Genomic DNA, 26,139 nt, shown 5'->3' with positions numbered 1-26,139 from the left:
TAGTCCCAATCGCATCACACTCAAGTGCGGAGCAATGGGAGTAACTGCTGTCCAGCGACTGCTGCGAAGACCAGCTAGGTCTAGTGCGGCGCGCACGACGGACAGCAGAAGGCAGCGGAGCCCTGGACTGAGTGCAGCCGACCATTGCGATAGAGGACGGACGAAGCAGAGGGTGAAGACCTTCGGGGAAGACGCAAGGTATAAGACTCCCCGGAAGAATTCGCCCCAGCCGTAGTAGAACGCATTTACTGGAGCTCAATAACGTTTTCACTCACTCGGTCACTCCACAATAAGTCGCAGTTTCGCCCGAAAGGCGAAGCGCCGATTGGGATAGCAAATTATTACAGAGCTGTATTTTGCTATCTCAAATATTAGAGAGCTGTTCCAAGTAAGATACTGGCTCACTGTGGTATTCTGGCCAACGAAAAAGCACATGAAGCGGCATGCAAAGGTGGATTTATTTCACCAGATTTTATGCTTTCCAGCTAGCTAAACGATTTGCTTCTGAAGAAAAGCATCGGCTCTGGCGCTTGCCGACCCACCATTACCCTTTCCTTTACTCAATCGGCCCATATCTCAGATCCAAACTCCCATCCAGCATTCCTCGCCGTCTCGAAGCTGTATATCATGGCCTTCGCCTGAACGCCGCCTATGGAAACGGCTTATGGTACCGCTTCGGTCAAGTGAGAAGTCCACACTGCAACAACTGTGGCTCAGTTGAAACTGCGGACCATGTTCTGTTTGAGAGTTGAGCGTATATATGCCGACGAGCGTGCCTTCTATGAACATTGCATGCCTTCACTTAAACAGAGACCTTTATGATTTGACTGTTTCTTAGGCCCCTCAGCCTGCCTCACGGAACAGAGGCGTGCGATGAACTTTTTATTTACATACTTCAAAAACATTGCTCAACTCGACAAACTTTAGTTCTTCTCTGTCACCCTCATGCATTTTTTACGCGACGAATTCTGTCACCTCATTGTGTCGCCGTTGCCCATGAGTCAGAAAACTTAGTGCCCATATTTTTTTTACTTATTCCTTTTTTGCGCCTCTCTCCTTCTGTCCTTCTCTCCCCACTTCCCTTCTGCACGCAAAGTTACAAGTCAGAGATGTCTATACGCAAGCTAAAATACCTGCCTTTCAATAACGGGTTCTCTCTCTCTCTCTCTCTGTCTCTCTCTCTCTCTCTCTCTCTCTCTCTCTCTCTATATATATATATATATATATATATATATATATATATATATATCTTTGTACGCAGTAACGATAGTAGTTGTAGCGGTGGACGAAAACATTTAGTTAGTTAGCGAATTAAGCATGCAATTAAGCTAGTAAAGTCGCTAAACGCTCGCCCTTTACGATGCCTGTCCATAGCAAGAAGACTGACAGAGCTGCAAGAATTATCATGCGTTATTTTTAGCGTATCCCTTCGCTTCAACCTAAAACATAGCAAAAGTGAAAGCTAAGATCATTGTATTCGATCCATCTCACTTGCGTAACGTCTGTTCGCGCGTTCGGTTTGCGTGCAGCGTCGATCATGTTTGAGGACGCGAATGTAACAGCACGTATTGAGGCGCTGCTTTTTTCAAATCTCGCGCGTTTCTTTAAAAATGTTTTTAGAGCCAGGAAACGCTTACAACCAGAGCAGCTAACATCAGGAAAGAAATTATTTGGATATTTTTCAATGGGCTATGAAAACGGCTTATGGATTTCAATTTAAATTTGGGCTCTACAACCTTTACATTGAACGTATTGCATTTTTATCAATGCTTTAAAGGTTGGTTAATTATTGTTCATTAATAAATTGAGCTCATAGTAAAGATACCTTTGAGTTGCTCAAGACGAAAGCGAACAATACTAGGTCGGTTGCATTCTCGTAACTCACACGTGGTTTTTTTTTAAGGATCGTCCTGGCTTAGCTGGAACACCCTGTATGCCCCTGAAGCGCCTTCGTGTCTTCTGAGTAGAGAGAAATAAAATGAATAAGTAAACTTCACCTGGGGCGCCACGCACGCATGGAGCTCTGAATCCTTCGTCACAGCAGCAAGTTCAGTGCTTTTGCAGAGCGACATTATTCAAGTTGTCTGCTTCGCCAAGGGCTCGTCCGTATAAAATTAGCAATGGTAGACCGACAATTTAACAGAACGTTATGAATGAAAAGTTTCGTGAATTCTACCACTGGGGCCGTGTAAAAAAAAAAAAAAAACTCTTACATTAGAATTGTTCGCAGAAGCAAATTGCAGCCACTCCTGATGCTGGACACATTAGCAAAATGCTAGGAGCACTTGCTATAGAGATGTTTTTACATTCATCCCTGAATGCTGAAGAAAAAAGCCTCCCAGCAGGTGTTTACCATAAGCGGTCGTCATGTGTTTAAAAATCGGGGGTCTCCGGTTCATCAACTGGGCCGCATCCGGTCCTAGAGTGCGCGTCGCATTGTTCGGAGCAGCTGCAAACGCCTCGATGGTCTTGGGGTAGCGAACAGTTGCTGAGCGTCAGACGGCGCCTATAGTGCATTCCCCGACGCCAACGGAGGAGCGGTCCAGTTGACTCTTTACCGGTAAGATAATTCACGCTGCAGATGAAGTACCTTCTTATTTTTGGCGGTGAGGATTTCACCGCGACAGCGCGTAGTCTAACAGCAGCGCCTGGCAATGAAGTCCTGGCGTATATTTTTTTTAGGAACTGCAAATGAATGAAGGGCGCAGTAGATGGCCATTGTGGGTAGGGAGTTATCGTAAGCGGGAACTTGATGGAGCGGAGATCAATAGGTATACAAGCGAGCGCGCAATAAAAAAAAGAGTGGGACAGGAGTGCGCCCGAAACTCGGCACGTATCAGAGCGCATGCGCGTACGACCTGTCGATGATACGATGTCGGTAATCTTCGCTGCTTTTTGGCTATATTTGGACCGCAAGAGATATCCACATAAATGTCAAGGACAGATACGTTAATTATATCTCGAGCGGATTGATTGCTTGGGCTTGCGGAAAGGTGCGCAAGACGATCAACGCCCCGTAAATATACGTGCAGTCCACCTGCAGTGAGGTGCTTGAAGCTCGCACACAGTCTTATCCCACACATTCAAGCCTTTGTCGCCGTTATCGCAATTCACAGTGAAGCACGTCCTCCCGCCGCTCTTCCGCATTTGAAATAAATTGTACTAAGCGATTATCGGCCTCTCGGGGCGACTGGCGGGGGCTGAGACCTGCTTGCTCTCGACTCGGGCGGCGTTCAACGGGCTGCGGGCATGTGGCGGTCCCTGGTGTCCAGTCTGCTCGCTGTAGAAGGTCTATGGATAATAATGGACAAATATTACCTGTACAATGAAAAGACACATACTAGAAATAGCAAGAACAAAAATATCCCTACAGGATATCACATGTGCCGAATGCGTTTGGAAGGAATCGCAAAACGGAAACCAACGAAAAAAGGGCGCTTTACGAAAGTAGTGGAAAGTTCCCACGTAAAAAAAAGATAATAATAATAATAAAAATAAAGAAAGAAATGTAGCTGAAACAACCTGACTTTGGCGCGGAAGCCAGTGCTCGGTTACATTAAGTTGCTCTCAGTGATAAAAAAGGAAGAAATAAAGAAAGGAAAATGAAATAAGACATTTCTTCATACAGTGGAAAGATTGGGAAAAGTTTAAGGTGATATATGCGTCGACAATACAGAATGTATTTCTTGGCGCTGTTTGGGCTTTCTGAGAACGTCTGGCTTGTGCGAGCGCCTCTGACTCCATAGCGCTGTCCGTGCGCGTCTCTCTGCTCCCATCTCTCTCTTTCTCTTCCTTCTTTCAATTACCCTTCTACCCTTCCTCTTGCGCAGAGTAGCCAACCGGACACTTGACTGGTTAACATCCCTACCTTCCTTTTATCTCTCTCTCGCTTGCAGTTGCAACTCTGCGCCGCATGCTTCCACTCCACACCACGCTAGCACTTTAGACTAATTGAACTACAACACGCTGGCGAATGTGACCCTGCAACCTGTTTTTGTTTTCATGTCCGGCATTACCCATTGACACGAAGTGCGGAGCGTCTGCTGGAATGCACATCGCTTGTTTCTCACGTCCCTGTGCCAACTGCTGCAACTTACGTGTTTTTTTTTTAAATCTGTTCCTACGTGTCCGTACTGTTAATACTGGTTAATGCACGCGCGTGGGATTCTTTGTCATTGCATTTCTTTAGTGTTTATGACCTGTCATCTTCATTCTTTCTTTCCACTTTACTTACCTGCTCTCTACCTTCAACTTGTTTTCCCTCCTTCCTAAAGGGAAGGAAGACGTTAGGACTTCTCGATGGCAGTGACCAGCCAGGTAACCCCCTATTTCCGTATTTGGCTACGGTATATGTAAGTTTTCGTATAGAATAATAACAACAACAGCAATAATAATAATAATAATAATAATAATAATAATAATAATAATAATAATAATAATAATAATAATAATAATAATAATAATAATAATAACAACAACAACATCTTCGTGCAGATGGCTGACGTACTTCGGCCGGCCGAGATTGCGTCCTTGCTGCTTAAATGCTCGACGCTAGTCATTGTGCTGCTGTTCGGTGGTGTCCAGACATTGCCCAATAACTTTCCCGCCGTTCCAAAGGGTCCGTACTGGACACTTCTCGATGTCGCCCAGCTGGTAAGTCCTCTTCAACCACAAATCGGAAGGAGCTCGTTTTTATATTTCATATAAACGGATCCACCTCCATGCATGCTTCAAAGGGCGCGCACCACGTGACAACGGCGGCCTCTCGCGCTCGGAAGGCTTTGCGATTGCCTGGAATTGACCACAAAGGGCGCAATACAGGAGTAAATGTCACTCTGTTCTTTACACCTTTTCGTTTTCTGGCAAACAATAAAACGCACATTATGGCAGCAATATGCACTTTGAGCAGTGGAAAAATGTGCATGCGCACGCAATCTAAATGCCGCATTTTCAGTTTATTAATCAAAATACCAATTCATTCACAAGAGTGGCAATTCGGGCCCGTTGGCATTGCATAAGGCGACCTGAAGAAGCGCGGACTGTACACAGACAGTTAGAGGCACATACACACACAAAATCGGATTTGTGTGTAGTGGTAGTAGTAGTAGTAGTAGTAGTAGTAGTAGTAGTTGTAGTAGTTGTAGTAGTAGTGTTAGTAGTAGTAGTAGTAGTAGTAGTAGTAGTAGTAGTAGTAAACTTTTTTGATCAGAAGAGCAGACGACGTCTACGCTCTAGGCAGGTGGTGTTCTCAGTCCAGGACACTGTGGGTCCTGGCCATCCACCGTGTTCTGTACACCAGGCTCGCCTGGTCCTCAGGATCGGGGCTGGTCAGTCGGGCCTTCAATTACCCGGCGATTGGTTTCTTGATGATCTGTACGTATCTGTCATCACATTCCCATGCTATACCGTTCTAAAAAAAAGTTACAAGATATTGGGCCCCTTCTTGCTATGTTTGCATTATTTGTTGTAACTCGTCGGGCACATTCTGTTGAGGAGCATGGAATGTCGAATGTATGGGCTTTTTTTTTCTATCTGTGTCCAGTTTGCGCTACCTCAGTCGCCAGTTCAATCTATTTTACGCTCTCCGGGCTCTCCTAACTTACCACCCCTTGCTCCGCACAGGTGCTGCTCTTGGTCTCGACTGGGTTGGCCGTCGCCAAAGGCTCAGCCATGTTGGAGAGCGTCGATCTGTTTGGCTACCACAGCGTGTCCGCTCTACGAGGGGCAACATCAGATTTCGCAATGGCACTCTCTATTGTAAGCTGTGGAACTTGTTAACATCGACGACTGAGTGAATAAGTAACAGGGCTCATTGATTGAAAATTGGCTAACAGAGTGGCTTCCTATCCCATTGGATGACTGATCAGTTGATTGGCTGAACTAGTTTCTGACCCATTGACTTATAAGTTGATTGAGGGAATGACTTCCTTACCAATTGACTGATGGATCGGTTAATTGACTGAATCACTCACTGACTCGCTGATGGAATGGCTGATAAGTTCTGGCTAAACGACTTCCTGACCCAATGACATCTGATCATTTCACTGGGGAACAACTTCCAGACTTATTGGCTGACCTATCAGTTTACTGATTGAGCACCTTTCTGAATCATCAATCGACTATAGGGAACTGAGGGAACGACTTACGCAATTACTGAATGGTTAATTGATTTACTGTGGAGTGCAACGTCCAAAGTAGCGCAGGAGCCATGAAAGTCGTCGTAGCGGCGGGTTCTGAAATAATCCCGACCACCTCGGAAATATTACCGAGCACCCGAAGATCGGCGCGCGGTCGTTCTTGTGTTCTGTCTTCGTGACAATGCGGTCGGCACGGCCCGGAATCGAAGCCGCAAACTCTGGACTGATTCATAGAAAAGTGAGGACAGCGCGGAAAGACAAGGCCGTAGAAGAATTAGACACCACCAAGCGCATACTCGCAACTAGAAGTCTATTCTAACAAAGTGTGATGTGTCCTTCGTTCAGTGGGGGCGACACACGCAATTGGTTCTGCTTGCCCTGAAATATCTGCTTTGTTCGAATAAAGACTTAGGTGCGAATAAGCACTTGTGGTGCCTACTCTTCACCGTCGTTGTCTTTTCGCGCTGCCATCAATTTACCGAGGATCCGTACCGAGGTGTACCCCGAAATCCAGACAACAAATGCATGTGCACTATGCAATGACTTAGCGAATTTACCTCACATGCTCTGGCAATGTCCCGCGTTACGCGGCGATGAAAACAACACTGCTTCACGTTGGGATGTGGTCCTACACAGTCCCAACCTCGAAGAACAGTTATGGGCTGTCCAACGGGCCCGCGACGCGGCGGAGAGGCTCGGCCTCTCTGTCCCGACGTGGGAGCGGCCCGCTGCGCGCTAGTGCGCGTCCTAAAGGACCATAATAAAGTTTTTCATCCATCCATCCATCCATCCGTGCCAACTCGCGTAAATGTCAAGCTTGATCTGTAATGAGCAGCCGGACGCCATAACCACTAAGCCAACGCGGCGGGTTAGGCTCTGCCATGAATTTATTCAGCCAGGGCCACTCTTTCCGCACTGAAGTCTCACTTATCTTCGTCTATGCGATATCGCGTTCTTGCCTTGTGTTGAGCAGACGAACATAAAGGCGTGGTTGAATTGGACGGCACGGTAGAGCACATCTCACTGGAGGCAGCCATCTTAGAAAGAGCGAGACAGGCCTGTGTGCCTCGACGCACGCGCGAGAGAGGGCGTGCCCATGGACAACCCTCGCTTGGTGGCGCAACCCACCGCTCCGTACCAAAGAGGATGCTCATAACATCCATCCACCCATCCTTCCTCACTAGCGAAAGACAGCAGCGACGCTATGCGCTCTGCTTAGGCAGCTTGTAAGCGGGCCATGTTTGCGAGCCACGGACGGCGCATGCGCATTCGCGCGTCCGCTCCGCTCAGCTGCAGAGCGGAGCGTAAGAACGCCAAACTAAAAGACCCTATAATATTGCATGTGGGTGCTTGCCCAGCTAACTGACTCCTGAAATGTGCCGTCTACGATGAACTGGCGTTTCACCAACTGTGGCGTGAGTGAACACCTGTTTCCGCCGCCTGTTGAACGGCAAACATTTGCAGTTCGCTCTGAAATCAAGCCTACGTACGAAGGCATTCACTGACAATTGGAATCAGCGTACACTGTTAGAGTTTTAAGCTGAAATCGCGGCGCGGCTGCTTTGGCGCTCACATTGTGATTTGTGCAGTGCTCGCGAAAAAGAAAAAAGATGGATAGAACGAGACAGCACAACAGGAAGGGCACAGTACAAGTGCGGAGTCACCACAGTGTTTTATTAGTAAGGCTCGAACATATCGGGTGATCATTTCTAAATTTTAAGGAATTCTTAAAAAAATATAGTCCTTGAGCTGGATTATTCAGAGAGGAGGATAATACTTGCGAACGAAAAGTAAACACATAATCAACTGATTAAAAATCACTGATTACCTTCCTAATTAATATCTTTATGGCACATATTGCAATTTCTGAATTTCGGTCGGGTGAATTTGCAAGGCGTATTCACTTTAAATGAATTTCCAGAATGACACCAATCTGGAGATATGCGCCCCTCGAATTCACCGTAAAAATGCAGTGTTGTTTCGCCATAAAAATGCGTAACAAAACACTCTTGCATGCCTCGAAAAACAAAAGAAACTGGAACGCCCATGTATTTTGTGCCAAACATTGGGAAATATCTCCAAACTGTGGTCCTTCTGGAAATTCATTTCAAGTGGACACGTCCTCCCACAGGCACGTACGCAGGATTTTTTTTCGGGGGGCGCGCCACCCAAGGTAATTTTTCTATGCAAATGAAGGGGAGGGTACTTTACTAATAAATGTGAATAATGTCTACCACTTGCCATAAAGACGCTTAAAGCCGCAAAACAGAATAGAAATAACATGTGCCTCACAGGTACGCCTGTGAGATACACCTCTTCTTTACATGGCAAACAAAAAACCACATCAAATGGACTCGCGCATGAAACACGCTCAGGAAAAACCTTGCCAAGAACAAGTTAACAAGCGAAAGTGCAAAATAAAGATTTCTAGTAGCGTTTTTTTTTAATTAGCTCTGGAAGAATTATAGAGAAATGTATATTTGCGGAACAATCACAGTTCTTTTGGATCCCTCGTTTACTGCTCTACCAAGTAGCAAAGCCGACTCGAGTTGTTATTTGCGATGTTGTGTAACGATGCGTCGTCACCAGTTCCGTACAACCGTGTAGAGCGCAGGACGCTGTGGTTTTAGACGTACAGCGCCAACCGCGGAAGGTTAGAAAAACACCCACATTAGCACAGCATAGAAGTGGTTATGTTACGCGGCTCGACTGATAACTGTAGAAGCGTCGTTCATACCACACGGAATTATTTTCCACTTGCAGCGGCGTTTTCTCTCCTTCCTTTTAAATAAAAGGATGTTGATCCATAAATATTTTCACTAACAATTTTCGCTTTTCCTCCCTGTTTGGCTGTTGCCTTGGCTTTGTCCCTTAGTAGATCGCTTAATTTCTCATCTCCTTGTGACTCTTGTTTCCTGTTGTCAATTTTAGCACGAAAAGTGCTGCACAATAAGGGGAAAATTAGACGAGGTAACGGGTGACAGTCACTGTTTATGGGCTGAACGGTTATTGCAGGGTCTGATGATAGACGCTGTTTCGCAATATTTTATTTTCCATCTTATCTAACCCACATCACGGATAGATGGTTCCGAGGATCTGCCAGCGTTGCGGCGAGCCGTCACTGGAGGAAATGAGGAAGCAAGAGGAAAAGTTAAACGCAGCTGGCGTTTTCTCCGGTGTTACGTTTCGCCTACGACGCGCGGTTTAGCCGGCGCGACTGCAACAAAGCGGCAGACATTTTGGCCCGTTCGGCGTCGCCGCTACGCTCCCCGCCAAGCGCGTCCAGGCATGTTCCGATGCCATGTGTCTTCATGTGCGTGTGTGAGTGTATGTGCCATTGTGCCCGACCGGAGGCGATACGACAGTAGGAGTTACCTTCTCCTCCCAGCCATTGTGCCCGACCGGAGGCGATACGACAGTAGGAGTCACCTTCTCCTCCCAGTCTTTGTGCCCGACCGGCGGCGCTACGACAGTATGCGTCACCTTATCCCATTGTACAATCACGTGCTCGTCTATTGAGGGGTTCCTTCTTGCCCTCAACTGCGAGAGTATAAAAACAGCTGCCCCCGGACGCCAAAAGGAGGGCTCCGATTTCTTCTGTTGAGTAAAGTGCTCTCCCGTCTCTCTACTTCGGTCAACCTGACCGCCAACTCTTTGCGATGTTAAAATAAACAAGTTGTTTTGTTGTTACCAGTCGACTCATGCTTTGCCGGGACCTTCGGATGCTTCCAGTTGTACCCCAGGCCGCCAGGCCAACGCTACCCTTGGGGCTTGCGACCCAGGTGCAACCACGGGCGTCAGCGCCGAGTTCCCAACAGGTCGTACCATCGGTGCGACCACAACAACCGTTGCCATCGGTGGGATTCAAACAACTGTCTGCCAGCGGTGAGATCGCGACAACGGAGGCCAGCAGCGAAGAGATGCAGTTGACTGTATGCTGAGCAGCTCAACGACCATCCGGGAGCAGTGCAACGAGCCCTGTGTGATGACTGGTTGCCTGCAGCGGAACGACTGCGCTGAATTATTGGCTGCGAGGTTTGGTGAGTGCGGGACTTTCTTCTTCTGAGCTTTGCCAGGCTTTTGTTAGTGTTAGAAACAGAGCTGGTAATTGTGGTTGTCGTTGCTGCCGGGTTAGATTGCGGCAAGACAATAGTAAGCAGTAGAGAAAGCAGCATTCAGAGCAGCCATGGATTTGAAGTCGTTGCGCAAACCGAAATTGCTGGAGCTTGCAAGAGAGTTGGGTCTGGATGTCTCAGACAAACTCAGAAAACCTGAACTGCTAAAGGCTATTCTTGAGTTAGAGGCTGAGGATGACGAGCTGTCGGAATGCCTTGAGACCATTGAAGAGAGGGAGACTGCAAAAAGACAGGAGCGCGAACTTAAAGAACAGAAAGAGCGAGAGCAACAAGAGCGCGACCGTCAACACGCTTTGGAAATGAAGCGTCTTGAGGTAGAGATGGAACGCGCTCGTAATGGAAGTCAGGCACACGGTGCAGGAGAACGCGTATTGTTCAAAATGACTGACCTGATGCGGCCGTTTAAGCTTGGAGAGGACATTGGTTTGTTCCTGGTTAACTTTGAGCGAACGTGCGAGAAGCAGGGGTTCTCTCGGGAAACGTGGCCACAGCGCTTGCTCACTTTGTTACCCGGCGAGGCGGCCGACGTAGTCGCTCGCTTGGATAGAGAGGAGGCAGAGGATTTCGACAAAGTGAAATCGAGTCTTCTAAAAAAGTACCGGCTGTCAGCGGAGGCGTTCCGTCGGAAGTTTCGGGAAAATGAGAAAGGCAAAAGTGAGTCACACACAGAGTTTGCGTACAGGCTTATGTCAAACATGCAGGAGTGGCTCAAAGAAGAGAAAGCGTTTGGTGACCACGATAAAGTTCTGCAGTGTTTTGGGCTAGAACAGTTTTATAGTCGGTTACCTGAGAACGTGCGGTACTGGGTCTTGGATAGGCCAGACGTTTGTACGGTGGCTAAAGCCGCTGAGCTAGCCGAGGAGTTTGTGACGCGTCGGGCTCGCGGAGCTAAGGACGGTCAAAAGGGTGAATTTGGCTCGAAGTTTGAGAGGCCGAAGTTCACACCCATGCGAGCAAAGGGGAACACGCGTAGTGAGGATGCGAGTGAAAGCAGTCCGACCAAACGTAAAGAGACGGCGGCAGCCGAAGCCGAACGCAGAAAGCGGTTCGAGATGAGGCAAGCGCGCGTTTGTTATACGTGCCAGAAGCCGGGTCACTTTTCGGCGCAGTGTCCGGAAACAACACCAAAAGTTGTGTTTTTTTCATTATGCAGCACTGACGAGAACATGAAGCTTCTCGAGCCTTACATGCGAGACCTCCTCGTGAACGGGAAAGAGTGCCGAGTGCTTCGCGATTCCGCAGCTACGATGGATGTAGTTCACCCCTCTTACGTAGAACCCCATATGTTCACGGGCGAGTGCGCATGGATCAAGCAAGCCGTGGAAGCTCATAGCGTGTGTCTGCCGGTAGCAAAAGTGCTTATTGAAGGACCTTTCGGAGCGCTTGAGACGGAGGCGGCAGTGTCATCTATGCTGCCCCCTCAGTACCCGTACCTATTTTCGAACAGGTCCGATCACCTCCTGCGCGAGAAGGGGCTTTTGTTTGGTGAGGCTAGCGTTCAGGCCTTAACCAGATCGAAGGTTCGGGAGCTCGCTGCAAAGGCGGTAGTTGCGGGGCCGACGTTATCAAACAACGAAAAAGGGTCAGAGGCGCAGCAAGCTGATATTCAGAGCACGCCCGAACTGAATAAAATTGAGTCTGTAGCGTTGAAGGCGCCAGATACTGGAGAGGAAAATCCCGATTCGGGAAAGTTAGAAGAGCTATCTACTGATTTGCTCATCGCGCCTACGTCAGACGGACTTGATAGGTTGCTAAAAGTCAGCCGGTCGGCTTTGATAGCCGAGCAAAAGAAGGATGGTAGCCTAGAAAACATACGCTGCAATGTCAAGGAAGGTATCGCCAGGAAAAATGCGCGTTTTGTGGAAAGAGGTGGAGTCCTGTACCGGAAGTATCTAGACCGCAGAGGAGTGGAGTTCGATCAGCTGATCGTTCCTCAATGCTATCGTCAGGATCTGTTGCGCTTGTCGCATGGGGGTTCGTGGTCCGGACACCTAGGAGTTAAGAAAACTAAGGACCGTCTCTTGCAAGAGTACTATTGGCCAGGGTGTTTTCGGGACGCAGACCATTTCGTGAGGACATGTGACACTTGTCAGCGGGTGGGCAAACCAGGGGACAAATCAAGGGCGCCGTTGAAATTGGTACCTATCATTACGGAGCCTTTTAGACGGCTCGTTATTGATACAGTGGGACCTCTGCCGGTAACAGCCACGGGGTACAGACACATTTTGACTGTGATCTGCCCAGCGACAAAGTTCCCTGAAGCAGTGCCGCTTAAAGAACTCAGCTCAGTTGAGATAGTCAATGCACTACTGTCCATATTTGCGCGAGTTGGTTTCCCTGCGGAAATCCAATCAGATCAGGGCACAGTGTTTACTAGCGCTTTGACGACAACTTTTCTCGAAAGGTGTGGGGTAAAGCTGCTACACAGCTCAGTGTACCACCCACAGTCGAATTCCGTTGAGAAGCTCCACTCCGTCATGAAGCGCGTGTTGAGAGCATTGTGTTTTGAACATCGAACTGACTGGGAGCTGTGTCTGCCTGGGGTGATGTTTGCATTAATGACCGCGCCGCATGCAGCTACGGGGTTTTCGCCAGCTGAGCTGGTGTACGGTCGCTCGCTTCGGTCTCCGCTTCGCATGCTTCGAGAATCGTGGGAAGGCAGGGGCGACGACCCAGTCGCGGTGGAGTACGTGCTTAAGCTCCTCGAACGCTTAAGAAGGGCACAGGAGTTGTCAGGTGAAGCAATGGCAAAGGCCCAGCAGAGGGCCAAGGTTTATTATTATCGGACAGCCAGGGCCCGTCGTTTTGAGGTGGGCGATGAGGTCATGATATTGCGCACATCGCTAAACAACAAACTAGACGTGCAGTGGGAGGGCCCAGCACGAATTGTTCAGAAACTGTCGGACGTTAACTATGTGGTGAGTCTGCCAGGAAAGCGGAAAGCACAGCAAGTTTACCACTGTAATCTGCTCAAACCTTATAGACAAAGGGAAGCAGTGGTGTGCATGATGGTAAACGTTCCTGAAGAGCTTCCGGTCGAGCTTCCGGGACTAGGCTCAGTGACGAACAGGGAAGACACCGGTCAAGTCATTAGTAACGTAGTCGGTGGAGCATCGCTGTCGCGTGAGCAGAAAACCGAACTACACCAGCTCTTACAAGAGTTTCAAGGTCTGTTCTCTGAGAGGCCTGGTAGGACTTCTGTCCTTTCTCATGACATAGAACTTACCTCCCCAGAGCCAGTACGATGCAAGGCGTACCGGGTGTCACCCCGCCAGAACGATATTATGGAGGCTGAGGTAAAGAAAATGCTACAGCTCGGTGTTATTGAGGCAGGTGAGAGTGATTATACCTCCCCTTTGATTTTAGTTGAGGTACCGGGCAAGGAACCTCGTCCTTGCGTCGACTACCGCAGGCTTAATTCCATCACTAAGGATCAAATTTATCCGATCCCTAACATCGAGGAGCGCCTTGAGAGAGTTAGTAGCGCTCAGTTTATTTCCACCCTAGGGATTGTCAGGGGTTATTGGCAGGTTCCACTTACAGAAGAGGCTTGTAGGTATGCGGCGTTCATTTCACCAATGGGAACATTCCGTCCTAAAGTGTTGAGTTTTGGTTTGAGGAACGCGCCATACTGTTTTTCAAGCCTCATGGATAAAGTGTTGCGGGGACAGCAAGAATTCGCTTTACCGTATCTAGACGACGTAGCGATATTCTCCGCATCCTGGTCTGAGCATATGGCACACTTGCGGGCAGTGCTAACCCGCCTGCGCGAAGCGGGCTTGACAGTCAAGGCTCCTAAGTGCCAGTTAGCACAGGCCGAGGTTGTCTACCTCGGTCACGTGATTGGTCAGGGTCGTCGCCGCCCCTCTGAAATAAAGGTGGCCGCTGTGCGAGACTTCCCGCAACCGCGCACGAAGACCGATATTCGGTCGTTCTTAGGTGTCGCCGGCTACTATCAGAGGTACATCCCCAGGTACTCTGATATCGCGGCTCCCCTGACGGATGCTCTAAGAAAGACAGAGCCCCAAACAGTCGTCTGGGACGAGACAAAGGAAAGAGCTTTTAGCGCCCTAAAGAGTGCCCTAACAAGCCAGCCTGTGCTACGATCGCCAGACTATACAAAAGGGTTCGTTGTTCAGTGCGATGCTAGTGAGCGAGGCATGGGCGTTGTACTGTGCCAACGGGAAAGTGGAGAAGTAGAACACCCCGTCCTGTATGCTAGTCGTAAGCTGACCAGTCGTGAGCAGGCGTATAGCGCCACCGAGAAAGAGTGTGCATGTCTCGTGTGGGCCGTTCAGAATTTGTCATGCTATCTAGCCGGCTCGAGGTTTATCATTGAGACGGATCACTGCCCTCTCCAATGGCTGCAGACCATCTCTCCCAAAAATGGCCGCCTCCTGCGCTGGAGCCTCGCTTTGCAACAATATTCCTTTGAGGTGCGTTACAAAAAGGGGAGTCTCAACGGTAACGCCGATGGCTTAAGTCGAAGCCCCTAACGTAGGAATCAGCCTCAAAATTGTTTGTTACTGATGTTTTTCTTCCTGAGGCAGGATTTTTTTAACATATTGCTTTTGTTTAGTGTTTCAAAGTGATGATATGCTTTCTAGTGCAATTTTCCAATTTGTGGACGCGTTCTGAGTGATGCTAGACTACTGTAAGGAACTAGGCAAGGGAAAAAAAAAGGGGAAAGAGCCTGGCAGGGCTTAGTGAGGGTTGTGCCGTGCTTGCTGACTGAGCGGTTGAGTTTCAGCGTAGTTCTAACGCTTGCCGGGAACGAGAACAAAAATGTGAACTCTCCCGAAGTCACTTTGCAGTGTCCCGTGCGAACCTGAACGAGAGAACGAGGCCTTCTCTGTGCGCTGCGCTCAAGAAACGTCGAGGGACGCCCGACTTCGTTTATGAGCATCATCGAGCGACATCCCTCCGGACAGCGGATGCAGTCCCCTGTCCATCGGGATCTCCTTCCCCCGGCGGGGCGGTCTGTTACGTTTCGCCTACGACGCGCGGTTTAGCCAGCGCGACTGCAACAAAGCGGCAGACATTTTGGCCCGTTCGGCGTCGCCGCTACGCTCCCCGCCAAGCGCGTCCAGGCATGTTCCGATGCCACGTGTCTTCATGTGCGTGTGTGAGTGTATATGCCATTGTGCCCGACCGGAGGCGATACGACAGTAGGAGTTACCTTCTCCTCCCAGCCATTGTGCCCGACCGGAGGCGATACGACAGTAGGAGTTACCTTCTCCTCCCAGCCATTGTGCCCGACCGGAGGCGATACGACAGTAGGAGTCACCTTCTCCTCCCAGTCTTTGTGCCCGACCGGCGGCGCTACGACAGTATGCGTCACCTTATCCCATTGTACAATCACGTACTCGTCTATTGAGGGGTTCCTTCTTGCCCTCAACTGCGAGAGTATAAAAACAGCTGCCCCCGGACGCCAAAAGGAGGGCTCCGATTTCTTCTGTTGAGTAAAGTGCTCTCCCGTCTCTCTACTTCGGTCAACCTGACCGCCAACTCTTTGCGATGTTAAAATAAACAAGTTGTTTGGTTGTTACCAGTCGACTCATGCTTTGCCGGGACCTTCGGATGCTTCCAGTTGTACCCCAGGCCGCCAGGCCAACGCTACCCTTGGGGCTTGCGACCCAGGTGCAACCACGGGCGTCAGCGCCGAGTTCCCAACAGGTCGTACCATCGGTGCGACCACAACAACCGTTGCCATCGGTGGGATTCAAACACCGGGCACAACTTGTTCCACGAGCATACAGACCAGCCGACTATGAACCGAATCCCTTTCCTGGCCCCTGGATCAGTCTAAACAAAGGTTGAACTAACGAAGCAACAGAGATGCGCGGGATTATTCAATACATGGTGACACAAAAATTGTGATGGGCGTTATAAATAAAATAAAATATAATAATTAAAACTATAAACTACGCCCTGCCTACTGCAATAGATGGTGGCAAATTCATTCATCTTTAGTTAATCGCGAGGGCACAGAGTCGATGAAAAAACTGGCCTCCACACCCCAGGAGAAGTCGATAACTACGGCCATCTAAAAGGAGTGAAAAAATTGAGAACCATTCCACTCTGTGAAGATGGAATTGCAGCGATTGCTGACGACAGTCAAAGCTCTCAAACGAAAACGAAGTGTTTGACCTCCGCTGCCGGTCGGCCTGAAGATAGTGCAACACCTGGCTGACCCCCGGCGGAGGTGAAGCAGGCGTTAAGAACTCCCCATACGTGGGCCGATCCCGAAGATATTGCAATACCGGGCCCACCCACGGCGGAGGTGATGCAGGCATTAAGAACTCCCCATACGTAGGCCGATCCCGAATGTATTGCAATACCGGGTCCACCCGCGGTGGAGGTGAAGCCGGCATTAAGAACTCCCGTTACGTAGCCCGATCCCGAAAATTCCGAAGCGTGCGTTATAGGTTCCCGAATCCACAGGGGTATGTGCCATTGATCTTGGACCCTTTTTGCACTATCGCCAGGATCGGCACACACGATAATTTTTTTCTGTCAACGGAGGCCGAAAAATACTACGGAAGTTATACACAGCTTTCGCTGTAAAAGGCAGCAAAATGTTGACCGCCGGGTAGATTGATTCGTCGACGCTTTAGGAATGTGTGGGACGAGTGGTGCCTTGGGCGGATAGGGGGGGGGGAGGGTATGCCGCTTAAATTCGCCCCCCCCCCGGGTACGTGCTTGTCTTCCCGATTCGTAAATTGGAATATGTGCCGTAAAGTAATTATTAAGAAGTTAATTACGTAATTGTTATATAGTTCCATACGTGTTTCGATTTATGATGCTAGCAATGTCCGCCTCTTCGGATAATCCAGCTCAAGAAGAAAACACATATCTGCCACAGGCGATTCCTAAAAATTTGTAAAACGTAACAATGACGACACTGTTTATTTCTTCAAGAAAATGTCATAGCAAGGCGGTGCAGCCCAAACTTTCAAGGCACTTCTAAATGTTTATCAAGCTGCCAGCTTGCTCGACGGCTTTTACTGCCTGCTTCCGTCATCATGTACGAGTGATGGGAAATAAATATTATTGCTATTATCATTCTTAAAGCGCTGCTTTCTTTGCAAAAGAGAATACTAGCTTCTTCCTCTTTGGCTTCGGGTCGGCGAGTGCGTGGACTTGTCGCACGCTTGTCTACACGGTCTACGAAAACGTCTCGCGAAGCTTCTGAGTTGGCGCACAGAAATGGACGAACTCCATGGTTCGAACGCGCCACTGTTGACGTGACCACACATGAGAACGATTAGGCGTTGGAGTCCAGCATGAGGGGGCGAACATATTGCGTCACTATCCTGTCGCGGTGAGTCGGACGTCCTCGATTCGTCCGCGCACGTCGGCAGGTTCTATTCGGCTAGCTAGCATTAGTGTATGAAACTTGCAATAAATGTCCTTTTGATTGTTTGCGCTACTGTACTGTCGTCGCTTTGCTGTAAGGACACGTCTTAGACTCCACACGTAAATCGCCGTTGAGCGTTTAAAGGAAAGCTGGAGTGGTTATGAAATTAAAAGATGAGGAATCTTCGTCAAACTCGACGTGTTCGCTAACTGTAACATCCACACTGCTGTGTTGCAACAAGCCGGCGTACCCGTTGGGTTGAGCGAATACTGGAGCTGTGCAGCAGAACTAAAACACTCACCATGTTATGGGCGCACGCTTATGAAGCACTTCGCTAGTCCTGTAGAGCTGACTGCAGCTACGTGGCGGCTTCGGATGTCCGTAGGGGTACCGCTATGTGTACATTCGTTGTAAAGCAACCAATTGGCCGTCAGGGACGCCTAAATTCCTTCGCTGTACAGGCAAATTTGTTGCATGGTCATCGCTATAGAGGAGTTAACAATATATATTAAGATATATGGATTCCGTCGGACACATATAATTATTCGTTGGACGGGTAATTTTGTTGTAGTGGCGTCCTTCGCACACTGTAGAACAATTTACGCGCAAGTGGGCAAACATGTAAATCGGACTCTATATAAATCGCACCCTCGCACCAAAAAGACAGCACAAGGGCGAGAGTTAAAGGACAATTTAGACCCAATTTAAGGGTGTAAATAATTTTCCATTGCAGTGTCATTCGACGTAGAGGCAATCGACTGCAGTGTCTATTTTTTGTGCGCAAATGACAGCAAGCACACCGCGTGTCCAGAGGTGCAAGTGGTGCTTGTCCCTGCATCTGCGCCCCTCTGGTACACTGCGCAGGCCCTCCTGGCGCTGCTGCTGTGGCGCCGATGGCGACGGTGCCTTCCTCCGTCGGCATTTGCGGCCGCCATGTTGGGACTGTTGTCGACGGCCTGCGTGCTTGACGCTTTCTGCCTGTGCGCGACAACAACGCAACTGCAGGTACGGCGCGGTGTGTAATTGCTAAGTTGGAAGTGAAATATTGTCTCCAGTAGAGATACGATTTGTTTTTAGATGCGCTGATACGAACCTGCTTTGTCAATCACTACATAAATGTTGCATCATTCCCGTTATGGTTATCAAACTGTGTTGTTACTATTGTGGCTGCTGTTGTGTTTATCAACATGGTACCCACTCCTATACCTAATATCCTAGGGCATTGACGGAAAATGGGAGCAAGTAAGGTCAGCAAGGTAAGTAAGTAAAGAAAAAGTGTTCGGCATTTGTTGCGGCAGGGCGGCAAGCTAGTCCCCGCGAAATATTTACGTATAAGTAGCCCTCGGTTATTTGCGATAAAACGAGCTAGGTGGAAGTTCTTCGTTAATTCTACAGAGCTACCTCCGTTTTATTGAATCGGACACAGCACTTTCTCGGTACAATACAGGTCTTTCGGATGTAGTTAGACGGGATTCAGATTTCCTCATCTTGAGAAATGGATTGCAGAGTGCACCGAGTGATCGTATGGTTGCGGCACCCTCGTCGCTAGCAAACTCATCCCTCGAAAAAATTTATTGCCGCAGTCTATAGAGAGTTCATAAATGTTTTTCTGTGTAAAGTATTTCATAGTATGCAGACAGAATGTGGACTTTCGGCCTTCTGTGGCTTAGAAACTTTTGTTGGCAAATGTCTACAGACTTACAGTGAACTAGCCCGTTACACAAATCCACCCGCAACAATAGACCCATGGTAAGAGCGCTAATAAGGATTTTTTACAGACACTCTATATATGTTTACTTGATATGGCCGAAAGGACACCTCCCTAGGAAGCAAAGCTGTCTGTATCCTCGTAGTTCCCAAATTCACTTCGATAAAAAAACGCACGTTGCACCAGCACAATATGCCTGCATATTCTGACTCACCGTTGGGTACAAAAGTATGCAAGAAAGCGCGCAACTTCCGTACCATTTATCTAATATTCGCGAAAGTAAGTTATCCTCTGGAACACTTCTATCTCATTGTGCAATAGTTGAAGCCATGCTTGACAGTTAAAAAACGAGGCAAATTGTGTTCAGTAGGAGATCGGTACATAACACACACCGTAAGTAAACACAACTCTGCCTAGGACGAACTGCCAATCATGACAACCGGCGTGTTCTCTCTCTCTTTTGTTTCGTTTCATTTTAGGAGATGATAGCGCGTTACTTTTGTACACACCATTGCACTTGCCGTAAGTAAGGGGTATTTCATTGGCGAACTGTAACTATGGCTTTCTTTTTCTTAAGGACATAATGCTGTCGGCAAACCAGCTCGAGAAGAAGTCATATATTGTGAGCTTCACCGTGCTGGCTACCGTCATTGGAAACTTCCTGCTATCTGAGATTCAAGATTTGGTCATCAAAAAGCCCAAATGTTATCTGGTGAGTGAGTATTATGAAGAACACAGTTTCCGCGACAGGAAAACATTTCAAATTTGTACGTGCACTGTTCGAACATCGAACATCACTACTTTCTGCATGGAAGGCTGTTTGTCCATGTGTACCGCACGTTGAAGTATACCATGCGATTTCAGAGGTTTGCCTTGATTTAAATTACCGATAATGTAGAACAAAGCGAAATGCCATCGTTTATTCTATTGCGATAGTAAGTATCGTGACGGTCGAGACGCGTTCCCGCCGTTGGCGCCGCCGTGCTGTCTCGGTATCGACGGTGCAAAGCGCGGCTCTCACTGGGTAGCTTGAATGTATCTAGATACGTGGAGAGACGGGCAGTGTGTTTGACTGCTGAAACGACCAGGCCAAGTGGACACATACCGTCACTCTCCGCTCACTGGAATCGGATCAAGATTGGCTCTTCTGCAACTGGTGTACGTACTGCACCCACTGGTGTGTAGAGTGGTCCCTATAGTGCGTACTGGCATGTACTAACTCCACTGGTGCGTACAGTGATCTGAGCGGAACGGACTTAACAAGTGCTGACGGTTTTCCTTTGGTATAATCTCGAGCACCACGAAAATGCGACGCTTGCCAAGCCGCTAACGGTGCCTCTCAACACACCAGCATCCTGAGACGCCTGGTAGCTGCCGTGGCGATATTTCTGGTGCGCATTCGCAATTGCCTCACGTGCTGCATCATGCCATCACGTCACCTCCGGTGTTCTTAGAATGCATTCTGATGAGCTTCAGCGCAGCATTGAAGCTTGCTTATGATGGGAATGAACTGTGCAATTTGTAGGCAGAACGCAGACATGCAAAGAAGGCACACAGAAGCGCTCAGCGCTTGTGTACGTCGTTTTTGCCTACGGTCCGCGTAAAAATGGCGCTGTTTAGTCCCACCATGTAGCTGCACCAACTGGCCTAAATATATCTGCTCTTATGAACCATGCAATCACCTTCAGTACTTTTCCCTTGGGGCAAAACTATTTCTTTTTTGTTTTTGAGCTAGAGAAAATACCCGTTAGCATTTCTTTTGTAGTGTTAGTTATGCTCCAGTGGTTGAAAAAAAATGAAACGTGCAATAATGTTATGCCTTTAATATGCCGTGCGTCCCAGACAATGTTAGCCAAGCTATTCAACACGAAAAAAAGATATTTAAACAACAACGTGCTAGATACAATTATAAGACCTAAGGTGTTCGGTAGTTGGTGCTCTTACTACCCAACACCGTAAGTCTTAAAACCACATCTTGCCCCGTGTTCTTTTCTAATCTTTTTTTCTTCGTTGAAAAGCTTGGCTAAAGTTAGTTGGGACACCCTACATACAAAGTTACGGCCCCGTGGTGTCAGCCTACGATTGGTTGCTGCCTGTTATGGAACGCGAGGTCGTTCACACCAAGACTATGACGTGCAAAAGTTCATTAAAATACATTTGCGTGTTTAACGCGCTTGGGCGTAACACAATGCCACAAATTTTACTTCAGAGTTCACCTTCTGTTTTCGTTTTCGAAGATAACCATATGTGTCACGCTAATATATTATTGATTCTTATATTGTACTTTTTTCCTCCGATATATAAGCGCGATTAAGTCGTCTATGATCATACTAAATAATCTTCCCTCACGTTTCTTTCAGGAATCGTTAGATGAGGATACAATGTCACTACTTGGTCGCCAAGCCTGTACGGTACTGTGTCTGTAAGTGCGAGTAGTTTATTATACACGAGAGTGTTCTATGAAGGGCTCCATGGCAAAATCGGTGCACTGTACATATGTCATGCCACATTACGTCAAGTAATGGCGCCATCTTTTTGGGTTGTATATCTTTATACATAGAGTGAATGTAACCAACTCAAGAGCCAGTAGAGAGAGAGAGAGAGAGAGAGAAATAGAAGACAGGAAAGGCACGGAGGTTAACCAGACGCACGTGCGGTTTGCGACCCAAGCTCTCCATGCCTCCAATTCATAAGAGAGGCTTAGTTTAGGGGACGCAAGCAGCTTGCGTACGCAAGTACTAGGGGCGAAGGTACTGCGGATGCGTAGACCTCTACGTCTACTTGCGTCTTTGGAGTGGCCGAAAACATCGTTGCCCCTAAGCGGTCACGTTACCCACGTGACTCTCGTGGTGTACGAGAACTTACGAGTAGCTAGCGGGTAGATAATCTTATAAATATTTCGCCAAGTGTCCACAGGCGTCGTTTTTATATGTTAGAGAGGTATAGCGGGTCCGGTATTCGGGTAAACGCAGGCACTGGTGAAATCGTGTTGCTGCTAAAAATTTACACCCGCAGCAAAGTAGAATAGACTTGGTTACAACAATATTAGCTGTTTTTGTCTGTTTGAGCACTGCGCCACCAGGTGGCTGCACCATGCAGACCGCTCCCGTTTACGGCTCCACCCCAATGCCCCGTCCGCCTGCGTTTACCTTAATACCGGACATGCTAAACCTTTCTTTCAACTGCTTTTAATAAGAATAGTTTATGTGCTTTACTTCATATACATGATTTCATATTTTAAAAATGATAACGCAGCAAATATCAGACGTTGTTGGCGCGCATGCAGGCGCAGACGACGAGGTGCGATTCAGACTAAACGCACAATCAACGCGACCGCGAGCCTCCCTTGATATGGTGGCGCCATCTAGTTCAGGCGCCTTAACAAGAACAAAGTTACTTACTTACTTACTTACTTACTTACTTACTTACTTACTTACTTACTTACTTACTTACTTACTCACTCACTTACTTACTAAACGAGCCGTCTGACGCACCGTAAATTTCACATAGAACTTTAAAAAATAGACATAGGGTCCTTCTCGAAGATATAAAGAATTACATTTACGCATTGCCCATACGTACGGGCTACGTGTAAATGCTTGTTTTTTGCATAACATTTTGATTATTTTTTGCGTTACGAAAATGGGAGCTAGCAACATTTCCTCATTTCCTCTCAGCTGAAGAGACACCAATGACACTGCCATGCTTATTGCTGTTATTTTTCTTTGTCTTCTTCCTTAAGTACTCTTACGGTAACCTTTGCAAAGGTATTCGAGAGGACTAAGAAGCGGTGACAGGACGGGGGACGAGACGCGTTATTAACAACCGTCATTGTCCAGTTGGCCAAAAGCACTGAAAGTTTTGTCTGCATGCGAGCGCAATATCGTAAACAATGGTCATAAGACATTTCCCAATGGTTGGCATCTATGGGTTGGGCGCGATCTATGAAGTCTGAAACGGCGGCGAAATAGAGCGCGCCTCTAAATCCGCTGGAGAAGGCGGGCGACCTTTTATGCGAAATTACGGGCTACCTTCTGTGTGCAGCGGTTTTCTTCGCTCGCATGTTCATGACAGCATTGTCTACTGATCGTGAATGTTTTCTTACCGTGCTCAAGATGCGTTGCAACGCCCACATAAAAGCGCATTACTTGGGCGGGGTGTATTTCATCGTCTCGTTACTGACGCCACATTCTCATCGAAACGCAGGCTGTTCAAGGACGCACGCTCGACCGGAGCGTCCGCATCGGCGCGCCTGCCTCTTCTACGAAGGGGACTGCACTGCAAGGACCTCGTCCGTATACTCACCGCCAGACTCGCAGCAAAGTAAGCCTTCCACTGCCCGCTTTCCCTCGTCGGCCCTTACAGTGGCCGCGCGTGATTTTACTAGTACGCTTCTAGAAGCGAGCTTATATTGCACTGAGAAGATATGAAGACAGCTTGTATTGACACGTTATGTAATCGACGATGATGACATTTCGTTTATATTTCAAGCCGCAGTTTCATAGGGGACGAAAGCAATGGTTTAAATATAAGCCGGAACACTCTAGGAGCTAGCAACGAAATGCATGTTCTGGGCTGCTCTATGAAGCAAGGTCATGCTATTTCTTTCTTTTACATTCTGCTTAAAGATAGACAGTTGGGCGAGTTGGTACGGAAACAACGCCCGCATGCTCCTTTCTGTGTCCATGTTCACTTCGCGCTACAAGCCAAGAACATTCTGCTTAACTGCATAAATAGTCAATGTTCATTAACCAAGCTTGCAAATGTTAACTTTGGGGCAAATCTGCCAATGAGAAAGCTGTGGAGCGTTCTAGGAAACATTAACCGCTTCTTTCTGCTTGGTACGTAATATATTTTTTTCTGCGCCCTAAAGAAAGCCAGCCAAATATGAAAAAGAGCACGTGACATGCCCGCTTGCACACCGCGATTGCAGTACTCTCAAACGAGCCTTCATCAATTTCACCATATTTCCTCTCTATTTACTATTACTTCATTTTTCAGTTGGCTCTTACACCAAATTTACGTGATGGGGGGTTTTAACCCACATTTTCTTTTTTATTGGTGTTAGCCTGTCATGCCGCTGGTGGTTCGCATTCCCCTCACCTTTATGTAGGTTTATTAGACTCTGGAGCGATCACGAGATCCCACTATAGCGTAAGCTTACTGAGCTCAATGTGGCAGACACCGGTGGCTCACACAGAATTCGATAAACAATAGCCAGACCCGTCAACACAGCGAGCAGTCCTGCCGGCGAGTAAAGTAACATAGGACACACATCGCATTGCATGTGCCTCGATACCAGACAAGCTCAAGCGAGGATGCGCTTGGTGGCGCAGTCATGCAGTTCAACATAGTTCGCAGAGGTCCGTTGCTATTGTACCACTTTCGCAGGTGTACGTTCACTATTGCTCAGGAAAATTGGAAGTTATAGATTTTGCGCCCGCAAACCTTGGAGGGGCAAACCGCTAGGTTTACAAAATAATGCAAAAAGGTATACGAGAGGAAGCAAATGGAATTCGAAAGAGCGCAAGCAGGGGATGGCGCTTTGAGTGCGCAAAGCCGCTTACGAGTGCAAAATCTGAAACACCCTATAATACAAACGTCACGTGCGCGCGTACAACATGCTCCTGCGTCACGCTTGTCTGTAAAGTGCAAAAGCTCCGACGTGCTCTTTGTACCTACGTAGGCGAATTCTTCCTGGACAACGGTCAACGTTTGTGACTGTGCTGGCCAAGGTGCTGTGGATGGACGCGCTACGAGTCGTCCTCATCACAGCTGCGTACTACGGTTGCATATACTCCAGGATACCAGCGCTCGAGTGAGTCATCCGTGCCGTGCGTTGGCGCTCGGCCTGATTGATTGATTGGTTCATTCATTCATTCATTCATTCATTCATTCATTCATTCATTCATTCATTCATTCATTCATTTATTCATTCATTAGGAATAGGATTTGTTTGTTGCAATGATGCCGTGACAGAGCGCAAAATGAAAGACATGGACGCGCAGGGGGGTAAGTCGACGAGCGCTCGGTGTGTGCCTTTGAAAGAGAACCTTTCTTTGCTAATTTCCTCGGGATTGGATGTCGCCGTTACGTCAGCACACGGCTTGCCGCCGCAGGCGTCAGGTGCCGTGTCTCGACGTATGCACTAACGCTTGCGTGCGTTTAGACGTCAGCTGTAGCTGAGCCCGTGGACACGTGCCCAATAGGTTTGTAATAAAACTTTCAAGATATCGCTTATCCCAGTTTCAAAAAGCGGACCCACAGTTCCTGTTTATGGCGAAGAGTAAAATTCAGCGCGAAAGCGTTCCACCGTGTATAAAATTAATGCAGCTGCGCTTCTCTGTCTAGCATAAGAGAAGCTCACTGCGGGATGCTATTCGCATAAATACGCAGGTTGCTGATAAACAGCCGCGATGAAGTCGGTACGACGTCGGCAGTGCTCATGTTTGCGGCAGCAACTTCGTGCGAATTGCTGATCTCCTGCTACCAAATCGACGTACATCAGACGTATGGCTGCAGAGCCCGTTCCATGCTTCAAGGACTGATCTTCAAGAAGGTACGCAGATCTTGTGACTACTAGTAATGGCTAACGGTGGTAGAACAAGGAATGTCGCTGAAGTGAGAGTTTCGACAGGGGGAATTTGCCTTCGCCAGAGTCTGACAAAGACACGTTGTCTTGTCGAAACGCTGGCTGCAGCGACATGCCTTGTTCTACGGCTGGTAATCATTTCGACTGTTAATCATTTCTACGTGAACCTCTCTCACTTGTTCCAACGATGCATTGGTCAGTTGCTC

The 26,139-nt window shown here is 48.0% G+C and overlaps 1 protein-coding gene across 1 annotated transcript in view; it reads left to right on the top strand.

Moving 5' to 3' along the window:
• Positions 1-2,496: 2,496 nt before the first annotated feature.
• Positions 2,497-26,139, top strand: part of LOC142557608 (ATP-binding cassette sub-family C member 2-like) — a 63,843-nt gene continuing 40,200 nt past the window's right edge. Inside the window, exons 1-9 of the mRNA XM_075669571.1 lie at positions 2,497-2,560; positions 4,495-4,653; positions 5,623-5,757; positions 18,498-18,638; positions 19,919-20,053; positions 21,702-21,763; positions 23,548-23,664; positions 25,028-25,159; positions 25,738-25,900. Of these exons, the coding sequence (XP_075525686.1) occupies positions 4,495-4,653; positions 5,623-5,757; positions 18,498-18,638; positions 19,919-20,053; positions 21,702-21,763; positions 23,548-23,664; positions 25,028-25,159; positions 25,738-25,900 (1,044 nt within the window). The 5' untranslated portion in view covers positions 2,497-2,560. The remainder of the gene's footprint in view (positions 2,561-4,494; positions 4,654-5,622; positions 5,758-18,497; positions 18,639-19,918; positions 20,054-21,701; positions 21,764-23,547; positions 23,665-25,027; positions 25,160-25,737; positions 25,901-26,139) is intronic.

The sequence above is a fragment of the Dermacentor variabilis genome, chromosome 9 (assembly GCF_050947875.1).
Source record: "Dermacentor variabilis isolate Ectoservices chromosome 9, ASM5094787v1, whole genome shotgun sequence".
Classification (NCBI taxonomy): Eukaryota; Metazoa; Arthropoda; class Arachnida; order Ixodida; family Ixodidae; genus Dermacentor; species Dermacentor variabilis.
Note: the sequence above shows the minus strand (reverse complement) of the source record. Positions and strands in the feature narration are given on the sequence as shown.